The 25,707-nt window shown below is 38.8% G+C and overlaps 2 protein-coding genes across 2 annotated transcripts; one reads left to right on the top strand and one right to left on the bottom strand.

Annotated features, from left to right (window-relative positions):
- Positions 1-1,992: 1,992 nt before the first annotated feature.
- On the top strand, positions 1,993-18,727 carry wscd2 (WSC domain containing 2). Its single transcript, XM_039803639.1, has 8 exons — positions 1,993-2,493; positions 5,788-5,902; positions 8,442-8,626; positions 10,812-10,933; positions 11,021-11,195; positions 12,185-12,349; positions 12,456-12,656; positions 16,872-18,727. Exons 1-8 carry the CDS (start codon positions 2,100-2,102, stop codon positions 17,222-17,224), a joined length of 1,710 nt encoding a protein of 569 aa, XP_039659573.1. The 5' UTR covers positions 1,993-2,099; the 3' UTR covers positions 17,225-18,727.
- A 227-nt stretch (positions 18,728-18,954) lies between these two features.
- On the bottom strand, positions 18,955-21,285 carry cmklr1 (chemokine-like receptor 1). Its single transcript, XM_039804624.1, has 2 exons — positions 21,181-21,285; positions 18,955-21,073 (listed from the first exon to the last, which is right to left on the bottom strand). Exon 2 carries the CDS (start codon positions 21,063-21,065, stop codon positions 20,013-20,015), a length of 1,053 nt encoding a protein of 350 aa, XP_039660558.1. The 5' UTR covers positions 21,066-21,073; positions 21,181-21,285; the 3' UTR covers positions 18,955-20,012.
- Positions 21,286-25,707: the final 4,422 nt, after the last annotated feature.

The following is a 25,707-nucleotide window of genomic DNA, read 5'->3' as shown; positions in this document are numbered from 1 at the left end:
TCTAGTTTGTCCTGAAATATGAATCATTTCTCCATCGACAAGGAGTCAAATCCTGACGCAGAACTGAAAAATCTTCATGGTTACTGAAAAAGTGTAGGAGTCTATTGTTTAATAATGTTTATTAACAGAAAGAAACAGCAAGAAAGGGAGTAACACACTTCTCAACATGTCGATCAAAAAACATTCTGAAATGTAAGCTTTAACTTCATACCAGCAATTAGACACAGCAACAGATTTATTTAAAGGACAGTGTTTTTCTTTTACTTTGAAGCCAGAACAAATAAGACTTTCATGTTTTTATGTCCTGAGTGTGAACCCCACTAATGTGATTTACTTGTTTTCTATTAACTTTGGCAACACCCTTCATTTAAACCTCAGATCTTTTAGTGTTTGTCATATTGGAACTTAATTTGACCCATGAGAAGAGATTTGATCTGAAAAAATAACAAAATACTAAATACCTAAAATGCAGACTAAGTACATCAATAATGAAAGCTGTCCTTGCAGAAATTTAGGAGTTACTGAACAGTATACTAAGGCAGAGTTTGGAGAAATCAGACAGGATGTGGATTGTATTTGTGCCCAGATGCCGCGGGTTCAAGCTCATGAGCAGAATGTGATCTATTTCTCCTTGAGGGACCCAGACTCTTCCCAGTACCGGAGGGAAAAGTAGAGGGGGAGGAAAGCCATAGGGGGTCTGATGTGCCATTCAGGTTTCAGGTGACAAGTATTCTGCGGATTTGTCCTGGGGCAGACAGACCGAGAGCCATAAGGGCGAGTGTCCCCTTGAATGTTCTAGAAAAGTCCCTGACCCTGAGAAGTGTTGCGTTACACCTTCCAATTGTAGCTTCCCGGGCTCGTCCCAGAACAGAGAGCCCTTTGAGAGAAGCTGCCGAGAATTTGGGTAGTCGGGATACAGCAATTTAAAAACAAAAATTGCAGTTATCAGTGTACAATCTCCATAAGACAATCCATTATAGTATACGCTCTAGATTTAATGGATGAGTAGACTTTTTAACCTCTGCATTCTTTGAAAATTAAGTGAGCCTATTTGCTCTTTTCCTTTCACACATTCACCCAAATTATCATCACCTTAGATCATCTTGAATAATGTTTTTAATTCCCTTCAATTCCCACACACATTAGTTCCCGAAAACAGCAGTGACTGAAAATGCTGCAGGGTAGAGCTTTGTTTCTGTTTCCCCCCCTTTTGGCTTAACCCAATTTATTAAAGATAATGTACAACTCTGAGCTTGTTAATGTGAAGCTTTACAGGCTGTTTTGTGAATAAAGTAACAACGGAGTTAAGTTTCCCAGATACTGCATTGTTTTTAATCTTTGTTTTTCTTTGCTTATTTCTGTTCCAAATTGTATTCTCGTTAATATGAGTTTGACAGAATATGAAAGAATGAAGACAGTTTAACTTGTGATGATGTGATGTTTTTCCTTGCATGTGATGCACTGACTTCATCCTTTTGTAACCTGCTCATGTTATTTCTCCTTTTCCACGTGCGATAAAGCTTACTCAGGTGTGTAGTTATTCTTTTTCCTTTTTGTGTGTCTTTACTGCAGATGGTGAGTCACGCCCTCTCTCTCAGTGAATAGCCGGCCTCACAAAGGAGAAAGGATCTCAGCTCAGCCAGTAAATAAAACCCTCTTCCTTCTGCACAGCGTGGGAGAAGTGCCACTGTGGTGCTAGTGTAGTATCTCTGTAGGCTGATAACTGGAGTGAAAGCAGCGTTGAGGGATCATCTTTCACTGAGCCACTCGACTTTCATGCCGTGGCCCTGGAGCCGGCTCTCAGGGCTGGACTGTCAGCGGGAACGCAGAGAGACTCACATGGACTCAATCAGCAGAGCTGCACAGTACATAGGTGTAAAGCATCTTCCTCATGAGACCGACAAAGCATACACGAGAGAAAAGCCATGCTATTGTTTGGATGACCTTCATTAAGGATTAAGACATTTTAACTCACTTTTTTTTTTTTGGGGGGGCCCAGTCGGGCTTTGTGGTGGGAACAGGGACAGCTTGTGTAGATTTTTCTGCTTTATGAGTTTTCATCACTGGGAGAGTGTGTCTGAGTGGCAGGGGGAGCCAGCATGGCCAAGACTCTGCTGAAGATACAGCGCTATTTCCGCAGGAAACCTGTCCGATTCTTTTCCCTCATCCTACTCTACCTGACCGCCGGGAGCCTCGTCTTCCTGCACTCTGGCTTTGTCGGGAACAGCGGCCCCGGGGCCAGAGGGGGGAGCCGGGACGCTGTGGTAGCTTCAGAGATGGGAAGCCGGACTTCAGTGTCAGACACTCGTGGGCTTGGTATCATGAGTCGAGTGTTTAAAGAGACACGCAGGTCTGGACGGAGGTACGGCCCTCCGTGGATGAAAAAGGCCAGACAGGAGGGCCGGGAGACGGTGCGCAGGGGGGGAGACTACACCAACAACTGGAACCGTGCACTTAAAGGCCGCAGTGCCAAAGATGTGGACGATGGAAGAGGTGGGTTATACCAAAACTACTTCACTACATTGTTGCACTGGTAATTTGTTTCAGCTTGACAGTTTTCCACATTCAAACAACAGATCTGCTCCCACATCGTAAAATCCAATTGATACATTGAAATTTTTTCTTTTTTATTTGCCCCTGACTTTTCCAACATAAAAAATGCATTGCTCACTTATGCAGATCAGCAAAGCATAAATAGAATTTACTGGTATAATACATTTTAAATGATGGAATAATCACAATATGTGCCAGCAATCACAGTGTTGCAACATTAATGACTACTCAGTGTTTACAACTGGATTCTTGTTTCAAATAATTAGAACAATTATTATAATAACCCATATTTTTTTTGTAGTTGATAATGAGAATATTCAACGACTTTTAAGAATTCAAAACATTTTATTACAGGCTGATTTATAATGCGCATTCGCTGCCAAACACACAGGCAGCACTTGTCCCTCCAACACTTGATGTTAATATGAAATTGATCCATAGTAATCTCTAATTACAAACCGCACCGTCTTAATGACTGAGCATTTCTGGTTGTAATTGGTCATGTATGAAATCTCTTGAGAGTGGAGTTAGATGATAATTATGATTAAGACCTCGTCTCAGAGTGAATCCTTTAAGGTTCTCACCCAAAGAGCTTCACTGACCTTTTTTTCCCCCAAAAAAAAAAAAAAAAAATTTTTTTTTTTTTTTTTATTTTTTTTTTTTTTTTTTTTTTTTTTTTTTTTTTTTTTTTTTTTTTTTTTTGTTTGAAAAGATTTTATCTTGATGATAAAAAGGCGTTGTTTACTTCATAGGCTGTGTATTTGTTTTTACATTATCTGGGTGACATAACAGTGATATAACCAAAAAGATGTATCCTGGAATTCATTCAAAACTTTAATTTGTTTGAAAAAGTAAAAAATAAAAATATATTGTAAATTGCAATTATTCCTGAGACAATTAATTGTACAGCAGAATTTGGAATTTTTACAGCTCTATGTGTGACTACACAGTCCTGTTAGAAAAGGTCAATTAATCAATTCATCAATCAATTTTATTTGTCACGAAAAATCGTACAAGGTACAACTCCAGTGATATTTGATCACATCAGCTCCTTTAACTTGTGTATGATTCATTATAAAGCAAAATGTGGCTGCCACATCGGTACAGAGAAAAAGTAAAAGACAGTTGACATATAAACTCCTGACATGTGACAGCTTATCAAATCTCAAATTGTTTTGAAAACACCAGGAAGTGTGTCCTGAGCTGACCTTGGATGCTTACTTATTCCTTTAACAATGCACATACAATATACAATACAATATCATACAATATTTATCCCTAACATGTAGCGGAGTAGAAATATAAAGTAGTATAAAATGGAAATGGAAAGTACCTCAAAATTGTAGAGTACAATACTTGAGTAAATGTTATCAGTTATTATTCCACTAGTAAAAAACATTCAGTTCAGCAGTTATAAACATCTTGTCCAGATACAACTCGACTCAACACATGCTAGATTTCTATTCATTCATATAAATAATATCTTAAAATAGACATTGAGACGCCATACATTTTTCAAAAACTCCATTGTGGTTATGTGAGTTTCTGTTTCCCTCCAGAATGCAGTACAGACAGGTGAAGAATCTAAACTGGCCATAAATATGAAACACAAGTGTGAGTGACTGCTTCTCTGTGTTTTAGCATTGTGACAAAATGTGGCGGCAGCTTTCCGGATTTTTATTTCACTCTACTTGGGGATGGACTCCAACCTCTCTGAGCCAGAAGAAAAAAACAAATAAGTGATTCTATTACAAAAACCATGAGTCACTGTTGTACAGGAACCTGCTGCGCATTAAATTGTAGAATATTTAAGAACAATGTTTTTCTAGTACAGTGCTGAGCTATCTTTTTTTCAATTCAAGGCCAGGAAAACAAACATATTTACAATGTATATTCAAGTCAATGGTCTCTCAGTCTGGCTCAGTCCTATTCCTCCCCTCCCTTCCTGAAGCACTAACCTCACAGGACTGCAGCTAAAAGTGATGATGGAGTAATTAGCAGCTTCAAAGCATTTGTTTGCTCACATACAGAACCACTCAATACTCTGCAGTCTCCTCTCACTGCAAATGCCACTGGCTTCGAATATAATTTGGAGCGAATATTGCAGTGCAAGATGCAGAACGCAGCACATTAACACATTTGCACTGTGTGGTGCAATGGCGCAGAAGCATACTGTACTAAAGGGAAAACAGGAGTGAACTGGGGATAGAATTTAGCGGATACACTGTTGACATTATATTTAATATGATCCACCAGATAGAGGGAGGTTGCTGTGGAACATTTGTATATTGAAACAGATTATAATATCATCAGTTGCGTCTGATGTTTCATCCTTTACCCTCATGTCATACTAAGAAGAAATATACCATTCAAAATGAGGTTCCAGCTTCATTTAAATTCGCATTTCCCTTCATCATAAAGCAGATTAATTTCTGCAACAATTGTTAGAAAGGAAGATTACAGCTGAGTCCTGCAGCACACCACATGCTGCACAAATGCAGGCCTTTAGTCCATAACAATTAAAGTAATGCAGTAGACGAGGACTCATTTAGCTATCATTAGAGGCTCAGAGGGGTAATGGCACAGCACAGATGGCGGGAGGTTTGTTTGTGAAAGGTATAGTGGAGCCTGTGCAGCTCAGTTAAACAGAGATGATGATGATGTTTTGACATGCCAAGGGACTACAGATGAAAATTAGCTTTTTTGCTAACTCTGGCACATTTACATTTTGAGTGTAAACAAAAAATGTCAATTGATGTGCATCGTCCCTTTTAAATACACAAATAAATAAATAAATAAATAGAAACAGTGTTTTAATAAAAGGGAAGAAGCTGTTGAATTGTTGCTGTATGCCTCTGCAGAGGTTCACTGGAGCCCAACCCCCACACACTACTGAACAAATGCATAGATGACAGTTACACTTATAGGCCACTAGAAGGGGATGTGTGTCTTTATAAATAAATAAAGATTCTTCCCCAGTTTGGACTCATCATGTGCTCTGTTACTACACTGTGTCAGCATGTGAAGAAGAAACTGCTGTATTAACTTTTGACTCTTTTATGGCTGTTTCACACATTATTTGACTGTGTTGTACAGTAGCTGTACATATATATATATATATATATATATATATATATATATATATATATATATATATATATATATGTATTTTCTTTCAAAAATGTGTCTGTATTTTTGTGTACAAAACTAACATATATTTTTTCTCTTTTTCAGCAAAGTATATCGGCTGCTACATTGATGAAACACAGAAAAGAGCGCTGAGAGGAGTTTCATTTTTTGACTACAAAAAAATGACTGTATTTCGTTGTCAGGACAACTGTGCGGAAAGGTATGATGGCAGCAACAATAAACACTCATCCATTAGATATACCAGTACTCTCTTTTTTTATTTCTACTGTGTAGCTGATAAATAAAGTAGAGCTAACAGTGCAGAAGAGCTGACATGGAAATTAAAAACTCCTGACAGTGATTAAAAGGTACTTCCTCATTTGTGGTGTTTTATGGAGCCAGCATCATAGATCTGATGACCAGTTAATGAAAAATACAGACTTGTCACATATATTAACATCGACATATATCTTGATGTGTTCAATATTTTGAAAAAAAAGACTGGAGAAAAACTTGCAGTAAACAAATAATCTCACCTCAAGGCCCATTTTGTAGGTGTTCAGGAGATTTCACATTATCAAGTTTTCCCAATTCTTTGAGTTTCAAAGTACATTTTTTTGTAGTTGGAAACAGCATTTAACAAAATTATCCTGAATAAAAATGGTAATATGAACATCAATGTACATCACCATGACAACTGGGCAAAATGCATCTTGCTTATGAAGATCATGAAATATGATTAAAAGCTCCAGGACAGCCATTAAATCTACCTCAAGGTGAGATTGTTATGTCAATCATCGGTTTAATCATAAAACACTACACTGAAGAATATCATTACTTTCCAACTAAAATACACTATATGGCCAAAGGTATGTGGACACCCATTTTGCATATAGGGTTGCTTTTCTTGGTTTGGGCTTTGCCCCTTTGTAAGGGAAATCTTAATTGTTTTTTAGACAACATGTGTTTCCAACTCTGTGTCAACAGTTTGGGGAAGGCCCTTTCCTGTGTTAACATAACAATGCCCCCATGGTCCATGAATAAATATTTTTTCAAATTTGTTGTGGAAGAACTTGACTAACCTACAGAGCACCCGCCTCAACCCCATCCAACCATGACCAATTCTGTCTGTCGACATTATACAGTATAGTAGGACATAGGACATAGGACATTTTTAAGATTATTTCTTGGGCTTTTCTGCCTTTAATTATGACAGGACAGCTAGGTTAGAAAGAGGAGAGAGAGGGGGAAGACATGCAGGAAAGTTTGGAGTCACAGTTTGGAGTCAAACACTGGACCTTTGCGTCAAGGTATAAACCTCTCAGTATATGCGCACCTGCTCTACCACTGACCCAACCCGGCCACAGCTGATATTGTGCTTTAGTGTTGTATATTCCCGTAATATTTTTTCATTAAACCCTCTGGTAGTTCCATTTTATAGAAAATGTTTCCACACACTGGCTCTTGAGATGCAAATCAATTGATTCCATGTGCAAAAGGTGACACGATGGTGGCACTTTTTGTTACACCTGCTTATATTGTGTCACTCTTAGCATGTGGAATAAATCCAGACTCTCTTCTACTTGTTTTTTGTGTGCCGGCAATTTTTCCATGAAATAAGACTGCTGATTTTAGCCACACACACCTGCCACTATCTTTTGAAAAGCCTGGATTCAGCTGCTTGCTTTGCGTGGTTAATAGTCCAGCCTTGCATCCAACACCTTTGATGATTGAATAGGAGAGCCGACTGTGAGCCAGACCTTATGGACCGATATCAGTGCTCAGCCTCAATTATGCTCTTGTGGCTGAATGGGAACAAATACCTGCAGCCAGGTTCCAAAGATCCTGTGCAAGGCCTTCCCAGAAGAGTTTAGGCTCTTATACCAGCATGTTATTACTCCAGGTTCTGAAATGAAACGCTCAACAGTCACATAAGGCTGTAATGTAAAGGTGCCTGTATTTGGCCATATAGAACGCCCTTATTCAACTAAATTGGAGGGAGACCTGCTGCAGATCTCATTTCTTCATTTTATTAGCATAAAAATCCAATCCTGGTGTTTGTATGGGGTTAAAACATAAAAAACAGTTATGTATGCTTCTGTTTTGAAAGCATTCCTCTATCTGCTCCTCTCCTCCATTTGTTTCCTCACATTGTATCCCCCTTGCTGCTACCCATCTTCCTTTCCCCTCTTTTCTCTCCCTGTGGAATACCAGAGACTGCTCTATCGAATGCATTGAATTACAGCCATTACAGATTCACAGAGCGGAGAATAGGAACCTGAGAGAGATGCTTGTTTTCAGCTCCTTCCTCCTCTTGCTTCTTGCTTCTCGCAGCCTGCTTGCCTCCTCCCCGGAGCAGCGGGTTAATATAAACAGACAATCAAATAAGGGGCAACAGCACATAAGCGCACAGAGGTTTGGGTTTGATTGACAGCCAAGGGAATTTTTCCTGTGTGATGGATTCAGTTTTCAAGTGTATGTATAATTGCCTTTAGAGCCTTGCAGCATCTTCACTGAAGAGAGAGATGTTCTGTTCCAGAGTAACGTTTGGATGTATTCTCATCTGTACTTCAACATCCTTTGTGCACCATGTGTAGTTTTATTGATCACTGCTTATCCAGTTGCTGGATAATGAATGATAATCTGTATTGGCCTGTGAAGGATTAAGACACTCCATGAAGGCTCAGAACAATCACTTTAACCTCTCGGTCTTTCCTTTACTAACGATGCTCATTCTTTTTTCTTTCTCTTTCCTCCAGGGGGTACATGTACGCAGGTCTGGAGTTCGGAGCAGAGTGCTACTGCGGTCACAAGATCCAGGCACCCAATGCTTCAGATAGCGAATGCAATATGGAGTGTAAAGGAGAGAAGAGCAACCTGTGTGGAGGAGCTAATCGACTATCCATCTATAGGCTGGAGCTGAGCCAGGAGTCGGCGCGTCGCTGTGAGTCTGACACTCTGAAACAACAACTAAAATGCCCCCTTGGCTGCATAGGAACAACATGCTGCTCCACACAGAGCTGTCAAATTAACACAAGACAGCACTCAAGTTTGAAAATTTAAAATTTGGTCACAAATTTTGTTTATTTGAAATAGAAAAAATGTGAACACTGTAACTGATGTCCATGTGCGGAGAAACATACGAGCATACCTGAGTATACCAGTGGTATCCACTGAGGCACAAAGATGCTATTTTGATCCAGAAATGTAACAAGCCTGGCTGTTTCAAGGGAAAGTATTTGTTTTATGTTGGGTTAATGCCACAGTTGGGAGCAGGCTGCTCTGTTGTGTTTACCTCTTTCCCCGGAGAGCTGTGCTACCTACGTAGCCCAGCCAGCCGTGGTCTGCATCCTAAACACTCACTGCTGCCTGCTGCTGATAAACTGAAGAGAAGTGAAGAAAGGGCTGATTAGCAGAAGTGAAAAAGATCTGTGTTAAGGTAGTTTGTTGAAAATTTAAGAAAAAAAAACAAAGTCCCGGCCACAGGGTGAGGTAACTTTACACCTTTTCCTTCATCTCTTTGCTCTTCCTTTTTCTTTATCTGCCTACTGCTTCTTAGAATACTCTGCTGAAGTAAAAGGAGAGAGTAGTAACACACCTATGGTCAATATTTAAACACTGCCTGAATCAAAATTATCTTACTTTTCTCGCCCAGTTCAGTGTCATTTGTTTTTTTATTATTATTTTCATTTCTGCTTTTTTTTTTCTCTGTTTGTCATCAGACTGCTGAATAAGCTCTTCTTGTTTGTGTTTTCACCTCTGACCCTGATCTCCGTCATGTGAACATCATTCTGGTTTTTTTACCACTTAAAGACCATTACAGTCACATGGTTGAGTGTTTTCAGATAATCCTGCAAATATATTATTCTGCATTTATTTCCTTTGTTTAGTTGTTATACAGCCTGAAATATATTTCACTCAGCTATGTATTTGCAACAATTACTTTATTATTTGCTCAAGACCTTGTTTGACATATACTGTATGTTTGGATGCTGCGTATGTTTGATGTTACTCGACAGACACACAAAGAAATGTATCTCAGGTTGATTTAAAAAGCTCTGCCACATGCAAGGGCAAAGAAGGGAAACAGAAAGAGGATGCAATGAATATATACTGCAGAGAAATAAAGAGAGCGCAAGGACATTAAAAATGCAACTTTTAGTCAGGTAAAAAGGTCAAAAATAAATAAAACATTAGATACACACACATGGCTAGAGCTAATTTGCAAGGGGTGTTGCTCTCGCTTAAAGCCTCACAGCACTGATATGACTAGCTCAGAAGTATTGGGAGTCTTCAGGTTTGGTTAGCATGAACCAGAAGAAATACCGCTGATGCACAGCTACATGTGCATATTTTATTCCGTGGCGTTTGAGCAAGCAGGCTGTTTTCATCATGGTATCGGTAAAGTATAGTCACGGTAAAAAGCTTTTAGTGTTGGCTTTTCTCCCTCCCTTATAAATGCTTAACAGGCTGTTGACCGCAGAGAGAATTTCATATTTACATTAGCAGCATGGCCGACAGCCTGAAATAAATGTGAAATCAATGTTTGGATTTTTTCCGCAGTGACTTAAAACAGAGGTTTTTAACCTGTAATAAAGCGATGCTGCTCACGACCTTGCTGTCACAGGCTGCATATGATAAACAGTTCAATCCTGATTTAAAATCACTTCCTCTTTTCAGATTGTTTTGATTTGTTTGGGAAAAGTGCTCCCATTATTCTGTAATTAGGATGTGTGTGCAGGCGTAGCAAATCAAAAATATCAAAGACAAAAACAATCAAAAGTATGGAACAGAATTTTACAGCTAAACTAACAACTTCCTGTGAAAGAAAGATGCAGCTCTTCTCTGCTGTTGTGATTTATGGTCTATCCATCAGACCAGAGTGAGGTTTAGAGATTAAAGGTCATCAACACACTGCAGGGATTTGAGAGCTGCTATTGGTTGAGTCTGCAGGTCAGGGCCTCAGTAGACTGGAGGAGAATCCCAGAGGGATCTCTTCATGAGGGGTCAGTGAATAGACGCCAAGCTGGTGGAAGCTGTGCTCAGTAACCATAAAACTGGAGTATTTTGCGTGTTTTTCATCCTATTGTATTGGTGAATAACATTTTCGTTTGTTCTCTCTGTTTCAGATGGCAGCGCCATTTTCAAAGGGTGTTTCCACAGGCCTGACAATGTCACTCTGGCACTTCCCTTCAGCGCAGTCATCCAAAACATGTCTGTGGAGAAATGTGTGGACATGTGCACGGAGAAGGTGAGCTTTTTTTTTGGGATGTGTGTATTCATGCATTGTAGATTTGTGCAAGTGTGTCTCCAGTGTTTAATGGCAATTTTATTTCAGGAGAAAACGCTGGCCGTTCTGGCTGGAGATCGATGCTACTGTGCCTTCCCGACTTCTCGCTTCTCCCTTCATGAGCTGGAGGACGAGGGCATGTGTGTCCACCACTGCCACGGGGAAGAGTTTGAGAGCTGCGGGAACAACGAGTACTTTGTGGTGTACCAGACGCAAGTTCAAGGTAATGTTTGGTGGCTGGTAGCAGTATATAAAGCACACAATGGAATGAGGGGCATGTCAGTAAAATGTCAGCCACACCCTGCGTGCAGGAAATACATACACAACAATCAACAGCAAAGTGTCTCAAGTGTGAAAATGCTGAGTTCTTGTAAACTAGCAAATACCTGACTCCACTCATGTGAGCCCTGTTTCTTTTTTCTCACCTCTGTGTGTACTAGAGCCAGTATACAGTATATCTGTGTGTACTAGAGCCAGTATACAGTATATCAACTGTTGAAATGTATATATATATATATATATATATATATATATATATATTTTCTGTTACTGCCATCTGAAGGTTTATTCAACTCGGCTGTAAAATATCCTGTCCTACACTTTGATAACCAAAGTTCAGGCATCATTATAAAAACATCTATAAAAGATAGAACAGTTTTATTATTATTCCCAAATATTGTTATCAGCCCCAAAAGTCTAGTATCAGTCTGTCTCTAGCATTTGTGTTTTTGTTGACAGTGTTTCCTCAACGCACAAGACAGCTGTAGCTTGGATCAGCAAAAACACAGAGCCCAGTATAACAAAAAAAGGAGTTTTAATGCTGTGGAGGACAAAAAAAGAGAAGTGAACTTCATGTAAATATTCTGGTGGATGAAGAGGAAACTAAGCTTAGAAAATTACACCACAAAGTCTCTATATCCCGTTTTTTAAACCTGTTTGACCTTTTTCTTCAACAAGGTTAAATGTCTTTGCAACAAACTTCCAATGTTTCAGCAACTTCTTTGTTTTGTTTGTTTTAGCCCCTGTTATTACAAAACTATGTCAATAAACAGGAAGTGACTAAGTTTTAGAATCTATTTGAAACTTAATTGTGTTTAACAACAAATATTTTGCAGTCATAGTTCATTCCCATGTTTATCACTGTAGCATTTTTCAGTACTTCTATACACAACAAATCATTAATATAGCCTGTTGTTCTCTGTGTTTTGTCAGATAACCGCTGCATGGACCGGCACTTCCTACCCACTCGTGCCAAACAGCTGGTGGCCCTCGCCAGTTTCCCCGGAGCCGGAAACACCTGGGCTCGCCACCTCATAGAACTCGCAACTGGCTTCTACACCGGCAGCTATTACTTTGATGGCTCCCTTTACAATAAAGGTAGGCATAGACATTTATCTGACATGATTCACATTCATATTTATTACACCTCTCTGTGGATTAAATACAAATGTGTATTCATTGTGGGATCGTCATTGTTTCACAGGATTTAAAGGGGAGCGGGATCACTGGCGGAGTGGGAGGACGATCTGCATTAAGACACATGAGAGCGGCAGGAAGGAGATTGAATCCTTTGACTCCAGCATCCTCATGATCCGAAACCCCTACAAAGCTCTCATGGCTGAATTTAACAGAAAATATGGCGGCCACATTGGATTTGCTTCCCAGGCCCACTGGAAAGGGAAAGGTGAACTGTTGTAGCCACTATATTGTACAGTATTTGTAACAACGCATCCTGTATAGTGATGTAAACAAACAAACTAACTAAACAACGGAAGTTCAAATTTCTACTATGATGTAAGATTTCAAACTACAGGCTGACTTTGAGTAAAGCTTTCAGACAAAAACATATTTTTTGGTAACTGTAAGCTAGATAGTTAAGATAGGAAATACATGTTTTTTCAGTTTACGAGGCAAAAATGTATCCAGCCAAAGGACAAATGAGTCTCAGTCCTTACACTGTTGTTTCTCAGAAGTTTTAATCTCAGTCACTCAGAAAAGAAAAAAACATCCTCCAGCTGAATAAAACTAAATTTGTCACCAATGTCTTCACTGTTAGTGTGGTATTGTGGGAAATGGTGACGTAGACTGGTAAGGAAATGTAGGAAATGAGCAATAAACCTAGGAACCTTAGTGGTTTTGACCTCATAAACTAATATCGCTGAGCACAAAGTTTTGAAAACATTCCAAAACCATTTCCAACGTGATACTGTATGAGTCACAATTTTACAAAATGACAAATGAAACAATTAGCCAATCAACCACAACCTCAGTCACTCTTAGATGGATCTTGAGTTGTGTCAACAGGCAAAATCTTCTTGTTCCTCTCGTGCTACATTTAATTAGGAAATGTGACGGGACTGTGTGAAAAGAAAAGGAAATATGTTTGAACGATACCAGTCTCATATCTGTCGGTTCAATATGAAGCCAACAGCCAGGTTTATTATATAAAGAAAATGAAACATTTGGGTTCAGCAACTCTTTGTCTATAAAAATGTTATACTCTTTGCTAAGATATATTTATATTTCATGCATATTTTGCTTTTCTCAGCTCATTCACCTTCCTAAGTGTGTCTTGGTAACCATGGCAACTGGTTTTGTCTGGTCCGCGTACCGTCTCTCTGACTTTCTGTGAGGTTTAATCGATTTTTCCAGAGGCTGGAGAGTTGCCGACCCAGCAGTTGTCTCTCTTTGTGGAAACATCAGCACATTTGGCCTGCCATTTCCAATGAATGTTTATTCCTTCTGTTGGTGGGGAAGTGATCCAGTGACATCAGTAAAGAGAAAAGCTTTTTGACAGCTGCCACTTCGAATACAGAGAAAGGATCCAGTTTGAGAGTCAGCGTGACATTGTGTTCGGGGTGCCACATGTACAATTTGATGCACTCACCTCTGCAGGGGCCGGCTGTGGGGCTCAGATGATGTTACTGACATTGATGCCTTCCAGTGTGGCCCCATAAAGTCAACTCAGGGGCAAGTGCAACTTATTTTGGAGGGCATGTCATTTTACAAAGCACAGTCTGTTATTTTTCCAGTGTTATCTGGTGGCTTTAGTTAAAGGCTCTTACATAAATCCCTTTCTTTGGGTTTTAAAAGTCAAACCCCTACTAATAAGAACATAAGTATCTTAACTAAATCTGATATTCAGTCAAACATAAACGGAACAGGATGTTCACGGGAGAGCTGCAATTATTTTGGTTCTTTCTTATTTTAAGCTCAAGTTCCTTTTGATAGCGTGACAGCAAGGAGAACAGACCTGGTATGGTTAGAGGTGTCTGTTCCTCAGTGTTTCCACATATACAGCTGGTTGTTTTTAGATGCAGCATATAATATTCTGTCCACTGTGCATCTCTCACTGTGCATTGGTTTCTGAGACAGCCCTGCAAACTCAGCAGACTTTAAACTTTAACGGCACCCTCTCCTAACAGTAAAGATGTGTGCTAATGCAGCACAGCTCCTGCCAGCAGACGCTTTTATGGGCCAGTAGATTATCAATCAGTAAAAGTTGCAAGCAACGGATTTTCCTACAGTACATCTGCAGTTTGACTGACAACCAGAGGTGGGTAGTAACGAGTTGCATTTACTCCATTACATTTACTTGAGTAAGTTTTTGAAAAAATTATACTTCCAGGAGTAGTTTTAAATCACTATACTTTTTACTTTTACTTGAGTAGATTTGTGAAGAAGAAACTGTACTCTTACTCCGCTACATTGGGCTACAATGAGCTCGTTACTTTTCTTTTTACCTCTTTGGTATTCTACGCGTCATTGTTTTTATCCCCTCCCTCCCCCCCTGCGCCTCATTTTAATGTTTTATTTTGACAGAGAGAGAGACTTCCGCTAAAGGCTCTACCACGTGACTGTGTTTCACCAATCAAACGTAGTTGTGCAGTCTCGTCACGTGACCATACTCAATCTCATCAGCGGGACCTTAGGCCTATATACTGTCTATGGGCGGGACGGGTTAGCTTTACAGTCGCAGCAAAACAAAAATGACAATGTCAGAATTAACCATCGGCAATGCAGACACAGACGAGGAGGAACAGCCCAGAGGCCAGATCAACATGTCCTGGATCTCTTTCAGTTACCCGGCTTCACCTAACCTAACAACCGTGGTCCCGCAAGCTGTGTCACGACCACTGACATATATAACGGTGGTTAACAACTAGTTCAATCAACAACCACATATAACCAATAGCCACATATTTTACATAAGAAGAGCAAACTATAATTCTACATAAATATGAAGAACACAGACACGGTTTTACAGACAAAACACAATACAGTTGCTGCTTCCTAAAACAGGAGGACAGCTGGCAAAAAAAAAAAAATAGGCGACGCTGTAGATGCGTAGGCTAGCCTACATCACAACGCTTATCAATATCACTTCCCCATCAGTCAGGCACAACATCTGACCATAATTACACTTGTGCTTTCCATAAATTGCCGTTGCTTTAGCCTATTATTTCAGTTGCAACCCTGGCAGTGGAAGCGATCGTGAGAGCAAATAAAAAATATAAAAAACATAATTCAAACCGCTGTGCGCATTGGTGACAAACTGCTCAAGAAGCCGACAAATGGCCGATATGTAATTCCCTCCCATTAAAATCTATATATTTCATAAATATACCCATCAGGGAATGTTAACGGGGTTGTTGGTCTCTAAATGTTTTTTGTATGAGCGCACCCCTGTCTCTCTCTCTCTCTCTCTCTCTCTCTCTCTCTCTCTCTCTCTCTCTCTCTCTCTCTGCGCACCGAGCTCCGCCTGATCTTCTAAGAGCGGTTACGCCGTTATCAATCGAGTATTGATTGGTCAGTAGGCGGTTGATCTCTGATCTCCAACATAACCTGCTCCCGACCAGGTTAGGTGTCCAGCATGAGTTACCACAGCGATTGAACCCGGTAACAAGTGATCCACCTTCGTGATACAGAAAACCAAATCTTGCTTCGTAGTACAGGCCTCTGGCCTCATATTGAAAGCATGTTTACATTAGTAAAAGTGCCAAACAGCAGCTCCATTACCTTGTTCTAGTTCTGCCTGCAGAGCCTGGTAAAAAAAAGTTACTTACAAAGTTACTTGTGCTTATTTATTTTTTATGTATTATTATTTTATTGATTTTATTTTTTAAGTATTTGAATTTACCTGGATTATTTGAATTTAAGCTATTTTGTAATTAATTAATTAATTAATTAAAATTTATTTTATTGATTGGATGAACTAGGCTATAACTTGCCTAAAGATGATTATTTTGTATTTTTGTCTGTCTGATTGAATGTTTGTGTTAAAAATAAATCAGAAGTTACTCAACAGTTACTCAGTACTTGAGTAGTTTTTTCACCAAGTACTTTTTTACTCTTACTCAAGTAATTATTTGGATGACTACTTTTTACTTTTACTTGAGTCATATTATTCTGAAGTAACCATACTTTTACTTGAGTACAATTTTTGGCTGCTCTACCCACCTCTGCTGACAACCGAGAATGTCCACTTTACAGTCCAAACATTTTAGAAATGACTTAATGTTCCCTGCCGTGGATTGTGCCACACCTCTCGAGCATATGACATCAATGTTTGGCTGTCACGACTCTCACTTCCCCTTCATTCAGTCCCCAATTTGACTTTTTCTCACTGTCATTTTTGCATTTCGTCAGTGCTTTTTCATGAGACCGGGGCCTGTATTTATCAAACTATTCTTATATTCCTGCTCTAAGCATGCAAATGATGAATTGTGTAATTATTAAAAGTTTGATAAATATAGACCCTGATTTCTTCAGGAAGACAAGCTGAGTGGTTTTTCTGTGTCCAGTACTTCAGTTTGCTCAATATAATGGACTTCATGTTGTGCATTGACACCCACATGTCCTTGTTGATTTATTTTCTTTACTCTCATTTGTCTTGCAGAGTGGCCCGAGTTTGTGAAGAATTATGCCCCTTGGTGGGCGTCCCACACATTGGACTGGCTGAATTATGGGAAGACCGTCCATGTGGTCCACTTTGAGAATGTGAAGAGGGACCTGTTCTCCCAGCTGAAGGGGATGGTCCAGTTTCTGGGTTTGAAGGTTTCTGAGGACCGCCTTCTCTGCGTCGAAGGCCAGAAGGATGGAAACTTCAAGCGATCTGGGCTACGAAAGCTTGAATATGATCCCTATACTCCTGAAATGCGAGCGAACATCAACGAACTGATCAGAACAGTAGACGCTGCCTTGAGGAAAAGGAACATGTCTGGAGTTCCAGAAGAATATATGCCAAGATGATATATGTGATATCATTTTCTTTTTTTTCCCTCCTTTAATTGAACTGTTCTGTCAACAGACTCTGCACCATATTTTGTAGGATTACATGACTTAAAAATGTTTTAAATTGAGTTTTTTTTTTGTGAACATAGGTTGAAGTTGTAGAAAGAAGAAATCTCTTTACCCTCCTATTTTAATTTTATATTCATGTTCTTTAATCTTCCGTTGCACCTCAGCAATTCCATGCATTAATTTTTTTTCTCTTTGGCTGAATGAAAAGTACTTATCTATAACTGCTCTATGCACATGTGCTGTGTAGGCATGTGCACATGCCTTAACATGAAGAAGGTACAATAGCTGTGATTATAGAGAGGCTCATCTGACTGTGCTGGGTGATTTGTTGCCAGTGGAAAAACATGTGACCCAAGATATTATACAATACTGCGAAGTGTGTTATATAAGCTTATTTTGTGCTAAAGAGAAATATGAGAAATCAAAACATTGTATGAATCTTCTGCTGCTATCACAGATACAGAAAAATACTATTTTATACACGAAAACTTTAAAACATTTAGCCCTTTGTCAGAGGGAAAATGCAATATGCAGGCTTTAACTACCTGATGATGATACTGTGTGTTTCCAAGTATTTGTACAGTATGTTATTCAACTTACTGTATGTAAGAGGAATCTTGTTTTCAATGATGAAGAGGTAAAGAACTCAGCTCCTCGTATTCAAGAAGATGAATAATCCCTCTTGAAGGCACTGACAAGGAGAGAAGTGGATTTATCTCGACGGCATTTATTTATCTCTGGTGTGCAGTGCACATGTCGACTAATTTGGTTGTGAATATGTTTTCTTAACACTGGACTCGATGCAGAAATCCAAAAAGCACTTTGCTGTGCAACACTTGGCCCAAAGATCACTGAGGAATAAGGCATTACACTCGTGGTATAGATCGGAGGTTACCTTTAGCAGTAGTGATAGATTTATTTTCTAACAGTTAATCATACTGAATGGGAACACTTTTTTTTGTTGCTTTGTTGTAAGATGAACAATGAAACAGTTAAAGCTGGTGATAATTTTACTCTTCATAATAATAAAAAATCTCCACAAATGTGTGAAAAATTCTGCCCAGATTTTATAAGCAGCACGTCATATAACGGTACTCAATGTGCTATGCCATATGCTTAAAAATAAACAAATACATAAATAAATAGATACATGAATATATACATAAATAAATAAAACACTGGTGACGAAGAGCCAGAAAAGATTAACTGACTTCCATTTTCAGAATTATATAAATATATTTTTTTATAGCGTGTGCTGACACATCGGCAATATTTGTATTGCAACAAGCAAAACAGGAGAAGTTGTTTCTATTTTTAACACATGCTTTAAACTTTATTGGCTCTTGCTTTCATTGACAAGCTGGCACTTTCTCAACATGTGTCACATTTGAATGTATTTTCTATGGAATGAATGTAATGTGATAAGGCCCAATAAATGAATCCATAAAATGATTTATGGTCGACTCTAATTTAAAAAAAAAAAAAAAAGATCAAAGAAAACATATTGTAAATAGATCTCATTTAAAGTCTCTCCAGGCTCCTCCATTATTCAGAAGTACTTATTATACTTAATAAATCCTAAAATATTTTATTAAAAGTAAAATTACTACATCCAGTGGGTTTATGGTCCTGTGTGCACATCTAGGATCTCCTGTTTAACGCAGATGAGAGAGAGAGAGCTGATTTTGATAGTTACAGCTTTATTTAAAAAAAACAGAAACATTTATTGCACAAGTCACATTCACTGTACAGCTCTCATACATGAAATAACAAAAATATTGTCATCTAGTAATAGGAGCTGGGTGTGTGGTATTTCTATGATTCATAAGAGCTAACTACACTGCACTTATTTCAATAGCAGTCCTCCAACCATTGGCACATTGTATTTGGGTCAGTCTGATACAACACATAAATGCTGCAACACAAAAATTGTTGCATATACTGTGGTGTCGGTAAATACAACTCCAGAACATCCCTTTTTGGACAGCTGAGGTGCGTGAAAAAGAAATACCAGTAATCAATTCTTGCCTCTTTTCCTTCTGCCAGTGTTCTTCATGATCTTCTGTTTCTGTTTCAAAGTCAATTGTTCAGTGGTCAAATTAAAACTTTACAATAATCAATTCAACAAACTGAAGAAAATATTCAAAGTGAATTACATAATTGCAATCATGCAAGAGCCCTGCACGACTCACAAATGTATCTGCAATCTAAAATCTATACTGTCACCATTCATACACACACATTGTTTGTGAAAGGAGCTCCTTGAGGTGTCCTTTTGCTAAATATAATTTCAGACATTGCTTGAAATAATGCTAATATACTTTTATGTTTATTATGAGACAATATACATCATATTTTACAGCCCTTGTATTTTACAACTTAAATTCATCTATGTGCTGCAGTAAAAACTGCCTGCAAAACTTTCCACAAATACTGCTCTGAAAATATTCCTTCTGCTGGATGAGATTGATGTCGCCCTGCAGTGCACAACGAGTAAAGTACAAGTTTAGAGATTGGCTCAAGCTCGCATTCTTCAACTACATTATGTTTGTGAGCCAGAATTGGCAACAGCTTTCTCCATGCTGCCAACAGTAGAAAAGTGCAACAGAAATGCTCATAAGCATTGTGAATGTATGACATTTTTTATATATTGTGTTTAGTTATTGCATATTTGAAAACGTATATATATATATATATAAATATATAAAAGTATGTATACAGTTTTGGATAAATGTCTCTAGATGTGTGTAGAAGCTCTGCCGTCCATGGAGCTGGACCTGGAAAGGTATCGGCTGGTGGTTCGGCCTTCCTCTACCATTGCATTCTCCATCTTTGAGAGCACGGAGCTCTTGAACTTCCGCTTGAAGTCATTGCCCATGAAAACATACAACACTGGGTTAAGGAAGCTGTTAGCTGAAGCCAAAGCAGTACCTATTTGGAGTCCAGCAGTTAAAAGGCCGTGGTTGTAGTTTTGATGGCTGAGCTCAAGTAGGACGAACACGTGATAGGGCAGCCAGCAGATGAAGAAAGCAGCGACGAGTGCAGACATGACTTTGAAGGGTTTGGAAGATTTGGTCATCCTGTTGGTTCGAAGTCTGAGGATGATGATAGAGTAGCAGATGACGATGACGATGAAAGGGACAATGAACCCTGCAAGGAAGCGGCTCACTGCAACTATCACATGTTGGTTTGAATTATATTTGTTGTGGCAAATGGTCCTACCCATGTGACTGCTAACATCCCGGAAGATGACAGAGGGAAAGCTCAGTGCAATAGCGAGAAGCCAGGACATGACAACAACAATGGATGCCTTTTTAACAGTGCGATGGTTCTGAGCCCAAACTGGAAACATGACTGACACACAGCGGTCGACGCTGATGACGACCAGGAGGAAGATGCTGCTGAACATGTTGAGGAACATAACAGAGGGGGCGAATTTGCACATGAATTGGCCAAAGATCCACTCATCCATCGCCATGTTGGTGATGCTGAAAGGGAGGAAGGCACAGAAGACGAAGTCAGAGATCGCAAGGCTCAGGTACCAGGTGGTGTTGACCGTCTTCTTCATCTTGAAGCCAGAAATCCAGATGACCAGTATGTTTCCACAGAAGCCCAGCAGAAATATGACCACATTGAGCACGAGTAAAGATACACAAAAGATTTCCTTTGAACATGTTGATTGGTGCTGATAAACTGACTCCTCGTGTGGAGTGTTATCGCCTTCATTGCTTTCATAACTGTAGTTAAGTGTAGAGTAAAATTCAGTAAACTCTTCATATGTAAAATCCATTTTGATTTCTGTGGAAGAAAAGGAAAACATTTAAAATAACCAGCATTTTATCACATTTAACATAATTTATAATCTAATCTAAATTAACTCCTTTATAATAACGCCAATGCCATACCTGCAGCACAGACCTTTCACTGCTGTTGACTTGATGGTGTCCAGAGTTTAGTGTCAACAGAGCTGCTGCGTCCTTTAGACTTGTTAGAAACACTGCACAACCTATCTGCTTAGCAATCAGCTGACTATGTGGTTTCAACACTTCCATCCTCTAAATACTTTCAGTACTGCATTTTGTGGTCTCAAAATAACTTGTGAAAACTCAACATAATGCCTTTCTACCTTACCAGACAAAGCGCTTTACAATAATTAGCGTTAACACAAAGTACAGCTGAGGCTCATGTGGATGTCATTTGATTTGCAGGCATTTTTCATGATTTAATCTGAGGAGGACATAATTATCTGTAATAAATTGCATGGCAATTCAATCGTTGATAAGATATTTCAATCTGGACAAAGTGATGGACAGAGCGACCGAATTGCATTGTCATCCTTACAGCCATGGCGCTAGTGTGGCTAAAAATGTGTCGATCAGAAAAATCACATCTTTGGCGAACATGTTAGCACACAGTTGCCTATTTAGACATACAGCTGATCAGCTGAACATTATCATTGGAGTCGTGGAGTTGTGTTTCTGACCACCTCACAAACGCAAGTCCAATATTCACTCTCCTTTTTGCTTCATTTTTGTCTCCAACAACGTGCTCCACGTGGTCCAATTGTTACTCTGAAAACATTGATTAAATCAAGTTTAAAGGTAAACTCTGCCCAAGTTTCATTGTGATTAACTGTCAGTGTCTCATGAAGCCTCTGCAGTCTGGGTCTTCCCCTGCCTTCCTCTGTTTCAACATTTAAAAAATCACCAGGCATTCTCATTGTTGTTCCTTTAATAGTGTTACTGAATAGAAAGTGAGATTACTTCTATTCAAAGGTTCACTGTTTTGTGCATTTACACCTTAAGGAGAAGAATCATTTTGACCCTGGAGATGTTGCACCATTTTACTTTTTTGTCAAAAACAAAATGAGCTCATATTTCTCTTTCAATTCCTGTATTGCTGTTGGTTACAAGTAAATTATGTACGGACTGTTGACTGGTAGTGCCAGTTCACCTCCTGGGCAGTGCTGAGGTGCCCTTGAGCAACTTCTCGGGGCATCTGACCCTAGGCAGCTCCCTTGCTCTGACATTTCTCTATTTAATGCATGTGTACAGGTTTGAATGTGTGTGTGTGTTTGTATTTAGGGCATGTGTACGTACTGTGTATGAGAACAGAGTGAAACAATTTAATTTTCTCTCAGGGATTTTTAAAAGTTGGATCTTCTTCTTATTATTATATGAATACTTAGTATTGAACCTTAATGCTCTGGTTCATGAAAAAGAGAAGTATCTTAATGAACACATACATATACTCCTCTCTGTCAGAGCTTTGTGATATAGCTCTGATGTTTGCCTTTTCTCTGCCAGATTGGCCAGATGTATCTGTTCAAAGTCAGAGGGGTAAGTCATGTGAGGCCACATTATTCATTAACCATAAAGCGTTCTTTCTTTAATTTGATATTTCAGCCCCAGCTTTTGATGCAGATGTTTCAAATAGCACAGCACAGAAAGCAACAGCTGTTGCGAATACAGCCACAGAACATTGTTAGTGACTGAATGAGCTCTCTATGGTTGTCCTGCTTCATGGAGTCATGATCATCGAGGCGGATGCATTTGAAGCAGCAGCAAGAAGAAGAACCGCAGATGGCAAAGTTACTTTGAATGTATGAATGTGTGTTGTAATGAGTGAGGAGTTTGGTTAGGTTTAGGCAACAAAACTACTTAGTTACGTTTAGAAAAAGATTGTGGCTTGGATTAAAATCGCTACATTTGTTACGCTACGTCACATCTGGTCATGCACTTGATGTAGAATGTGACGTAGCTCTGTTTGTTCCGTAAAGTAAAAAGACAACAATATACAGTTTACTTTTATTTTCAAACAGGACACAAACCCCAATCTCCTTGGTTGTTTTACCCATCCACCATGGCAGCCTACCATGAACCCACCTCCTTACCTGAAGTTTGCTCATACTTCGCACCTCACCTCATAATTACTACTGTCACTAGAGGGTGCTCTATAACCGTAAATATGGGTCATAACTGCTGCTTAAACAAACAACTTATGGGATCGTTTTTCGGGGGAGGACTCTTTCTCTTTCTGGAAGATAAGGTGACTAGGTTTAGTGGGATGAAGCATCACAACCAGAGACAGCAATATTATTTTATATATATATATATATATATATATATATATATATATATATATATATATATATATCAACAAATGAAGAATTAGTCTGACTCTTTATGGTAAAACTGAAGAAAGCTAGTTTCCATGGTTGTGTTGTTTACTTTCACTTTCTTTGTATGATTTGAGGCAAATGTGTAGGTTAATGTTTAGGTTTCACTTAGTATTTAGAGTTTTGATTCTATACAGCAAAAAAGAAATTAAAAGAGTTGGAAAAATATAAACTTATGTGTGTACTGTTTAGAGTATATGTGTGTAGAGACAGTCTAAGATGTGTTTGAAAATACATCTGAAACTCTGTGTTTTGGGTTTCAAAAAGCCAGTTCAGCCTAACTCAGTCACTTGATATGGTAACATACTCTGTGAACCTAACCCACTCGCTAGCAGGTAGAACTGTTATTTTTAAAGGTGTTAACCTCAATAGGCCTCTCTGTATTTTCCATTGTGGCACCTTTTTTTGTGATGGCTGCAAAAATTACTCTGTTTGCTTAGAAAATTCCACTACTATAATGTAATGCTGAACATCACAATGTATTTCATATTCAGTTGCAGTTTGTGCCCGCCGGGTTTGAACTGAATAAATATGAGACACACGCATACAAACAAAAGTTGAGTAAGTATTATACTCTTTTTTAAATTAATACTCACGCATTGACTCACGGCAATTTTCTGCTCCACTGAGAAGTAGGAGGTTCAAGCTTTTTTTTTTGTCCTGTTGCCATGATGTATCATGTTATCTGCATTCCATTGATGAGGGCTTTTTATATACTTGTGCACGCCCTTCACTCAGGGCTAATGCTGCATTCCAGGCAACCCGTAACCTATGTTTTCACAACCTTCTACCCATGAAAGTGCCCTGGAACGGCAGTCAAACCCATAACTTACTACCCGTCAACTCGTACCAGATCGTTGTACTCCCACTTACAGTTTTTGACGTCACACACACATAAACAACAATGGCGACCTCTGTTGATGCTGTACAGACGCCGGTAATTAACGGTGAGAAATAGAAATAAATAGCCATAATTAGGCAATGTAAAGTAAAGAACGCAGCATAACTTAACTCAGAGTTGATTGACATAATTCATATCATCTGTTCTGAAACCGGAAACTCTGAGTTTGACAGATCAGAGTTAGTCAACCCTGAGTTCAGGTTTGTTAAACCTACTTTCTGAAATACCACTCTGAAGTGCCAAAAGTCCTCCACACTGTTTATAAATGTATATTGAGACAATGAGAGCTACTGTTTTAAAGGCACACCTGCACACCCAATGTAAACACATAGGTGATTTTAATTAATTTGGCTAATTAGACCTCTTCTCAGGACCGTGTAGGCCTGTACAGACGCTGCTTGAATGACCTTTCCGTGATTCTCCTGTTAGCTTTAACACCTTTAATATTCTTATTAGTAGATGGAACTTGGTGATCTCTCAAAATTTCCGGCATTGCGTCGCCCAATTTCAACCTGAGCAGAGGTCTAAGTATCGAGGAGCAGCAAAAAACACATTTATTTAGAATTTATTTGACTTTGACAACTGTTGTACTGCAGTTTACTTATTGTTGAAATTAGAAGGATAATTACATGTTGACTCCTCCATGAAGTGTACGTATAACCTTGTTCTTAAACATTTTTTTTATTTTCTACACATAACACATGTTAAAAGGAGAAAATTAATATATTAACATTATATCACATTAAATAACATAACATGTATTGTTTGTTTCCTCATGTGTCTTTGTGTTCTCTTGATTACTATAATGAACAAGGGAATTTCACATATTCTGGGAACGAGCTTATGGCTGTAAATCCGGATCCACATGCAGCTCTGGTACATTAGCAAATATTGAGTACAGCATGACCGCCTGACCTATTTAGATGCATTTCAGCAAAATCACTTTCACTGTAGAGGACACCTGCTGTGCCCTACAAATTAGATTTCCTAATAAAGGCTGAGGTTATAAATAATCAAACACACACAATAACCAGGTATAGCCTTTCTCTGAGAAATGCACTGCAAGCCTTAGTGAGGAAATGTAGATTCATGCTTCATATTCCACAAGATGCTTCACACTTAAAGAAAGAACTACAGGGCATTTTACTTCTTACTTCTACTCAAAATACAGTTGAGAGGTAATTTAGATATGGTTGATTTAAGCATTATGTGATTCAAGGAGAATTTACAGCACTACGTATGTTGTTGGTTTCAAAAATACTATTCTTGAAATTCAGTGCAGAGCAATCCATATTGGAACAGTAAAAAATAAGGAGGCCAACTTTCAACAGATCACTTCAGTTTAAGCGTCCT

Source organism: Perca fluviatilis, chromosome 6 (genome assembly GCF_010015445.1).
Source record: "Perca fluviatilis chromosome 6, GENO_Pfluv_1.0, whole genome shotgun sequence".
Classification (NCBI taxonomy): Eukaryota; Metazoa; Chordata; class Actinopteri; order Perciformes; family Percidae; genus Perca; species Perca fluviatilis.
Note: the sequence above shows the minus strand (reverse complement) of the source record. Positions and strands in the feature narration are given on the sequence as shown.

What these genes read in the sequence shown, in the direction of transcription:
- wscd2 (XM_039803639.1), top strand. Translation starts at nt 2,100, where the DNA reads ATGGCCAAGACTCTGCTGAAGATACAGCGCTATTTCCGCAGGAAACCT. An exon ending in AGATGTGGACGATGGAAGAG is followed by an intron (nt 2,494 to 5,787) that starts GTGGGTTATACC and finishes TCTCTTTTTCAG; the next exon opens with CAAAGTATATCGGCTGCTAC. An exon ending in CAGGACAACTGTGCGGAAAG is followed by an intron (nt 5,903 to 8,441) that starts GTATGATGGCAG and finishes TCTTTCCTCCAG; the next exon opens with GGGGTACATGTACGCAGGTC.
- cmklr1 (XM_039804624.1), bottom strand. Translation starts at nt 21,065, where the DNA reads ATGGATTTTACATATGAAGAGTTTACTGAATTTTACTCTACACTTAAC.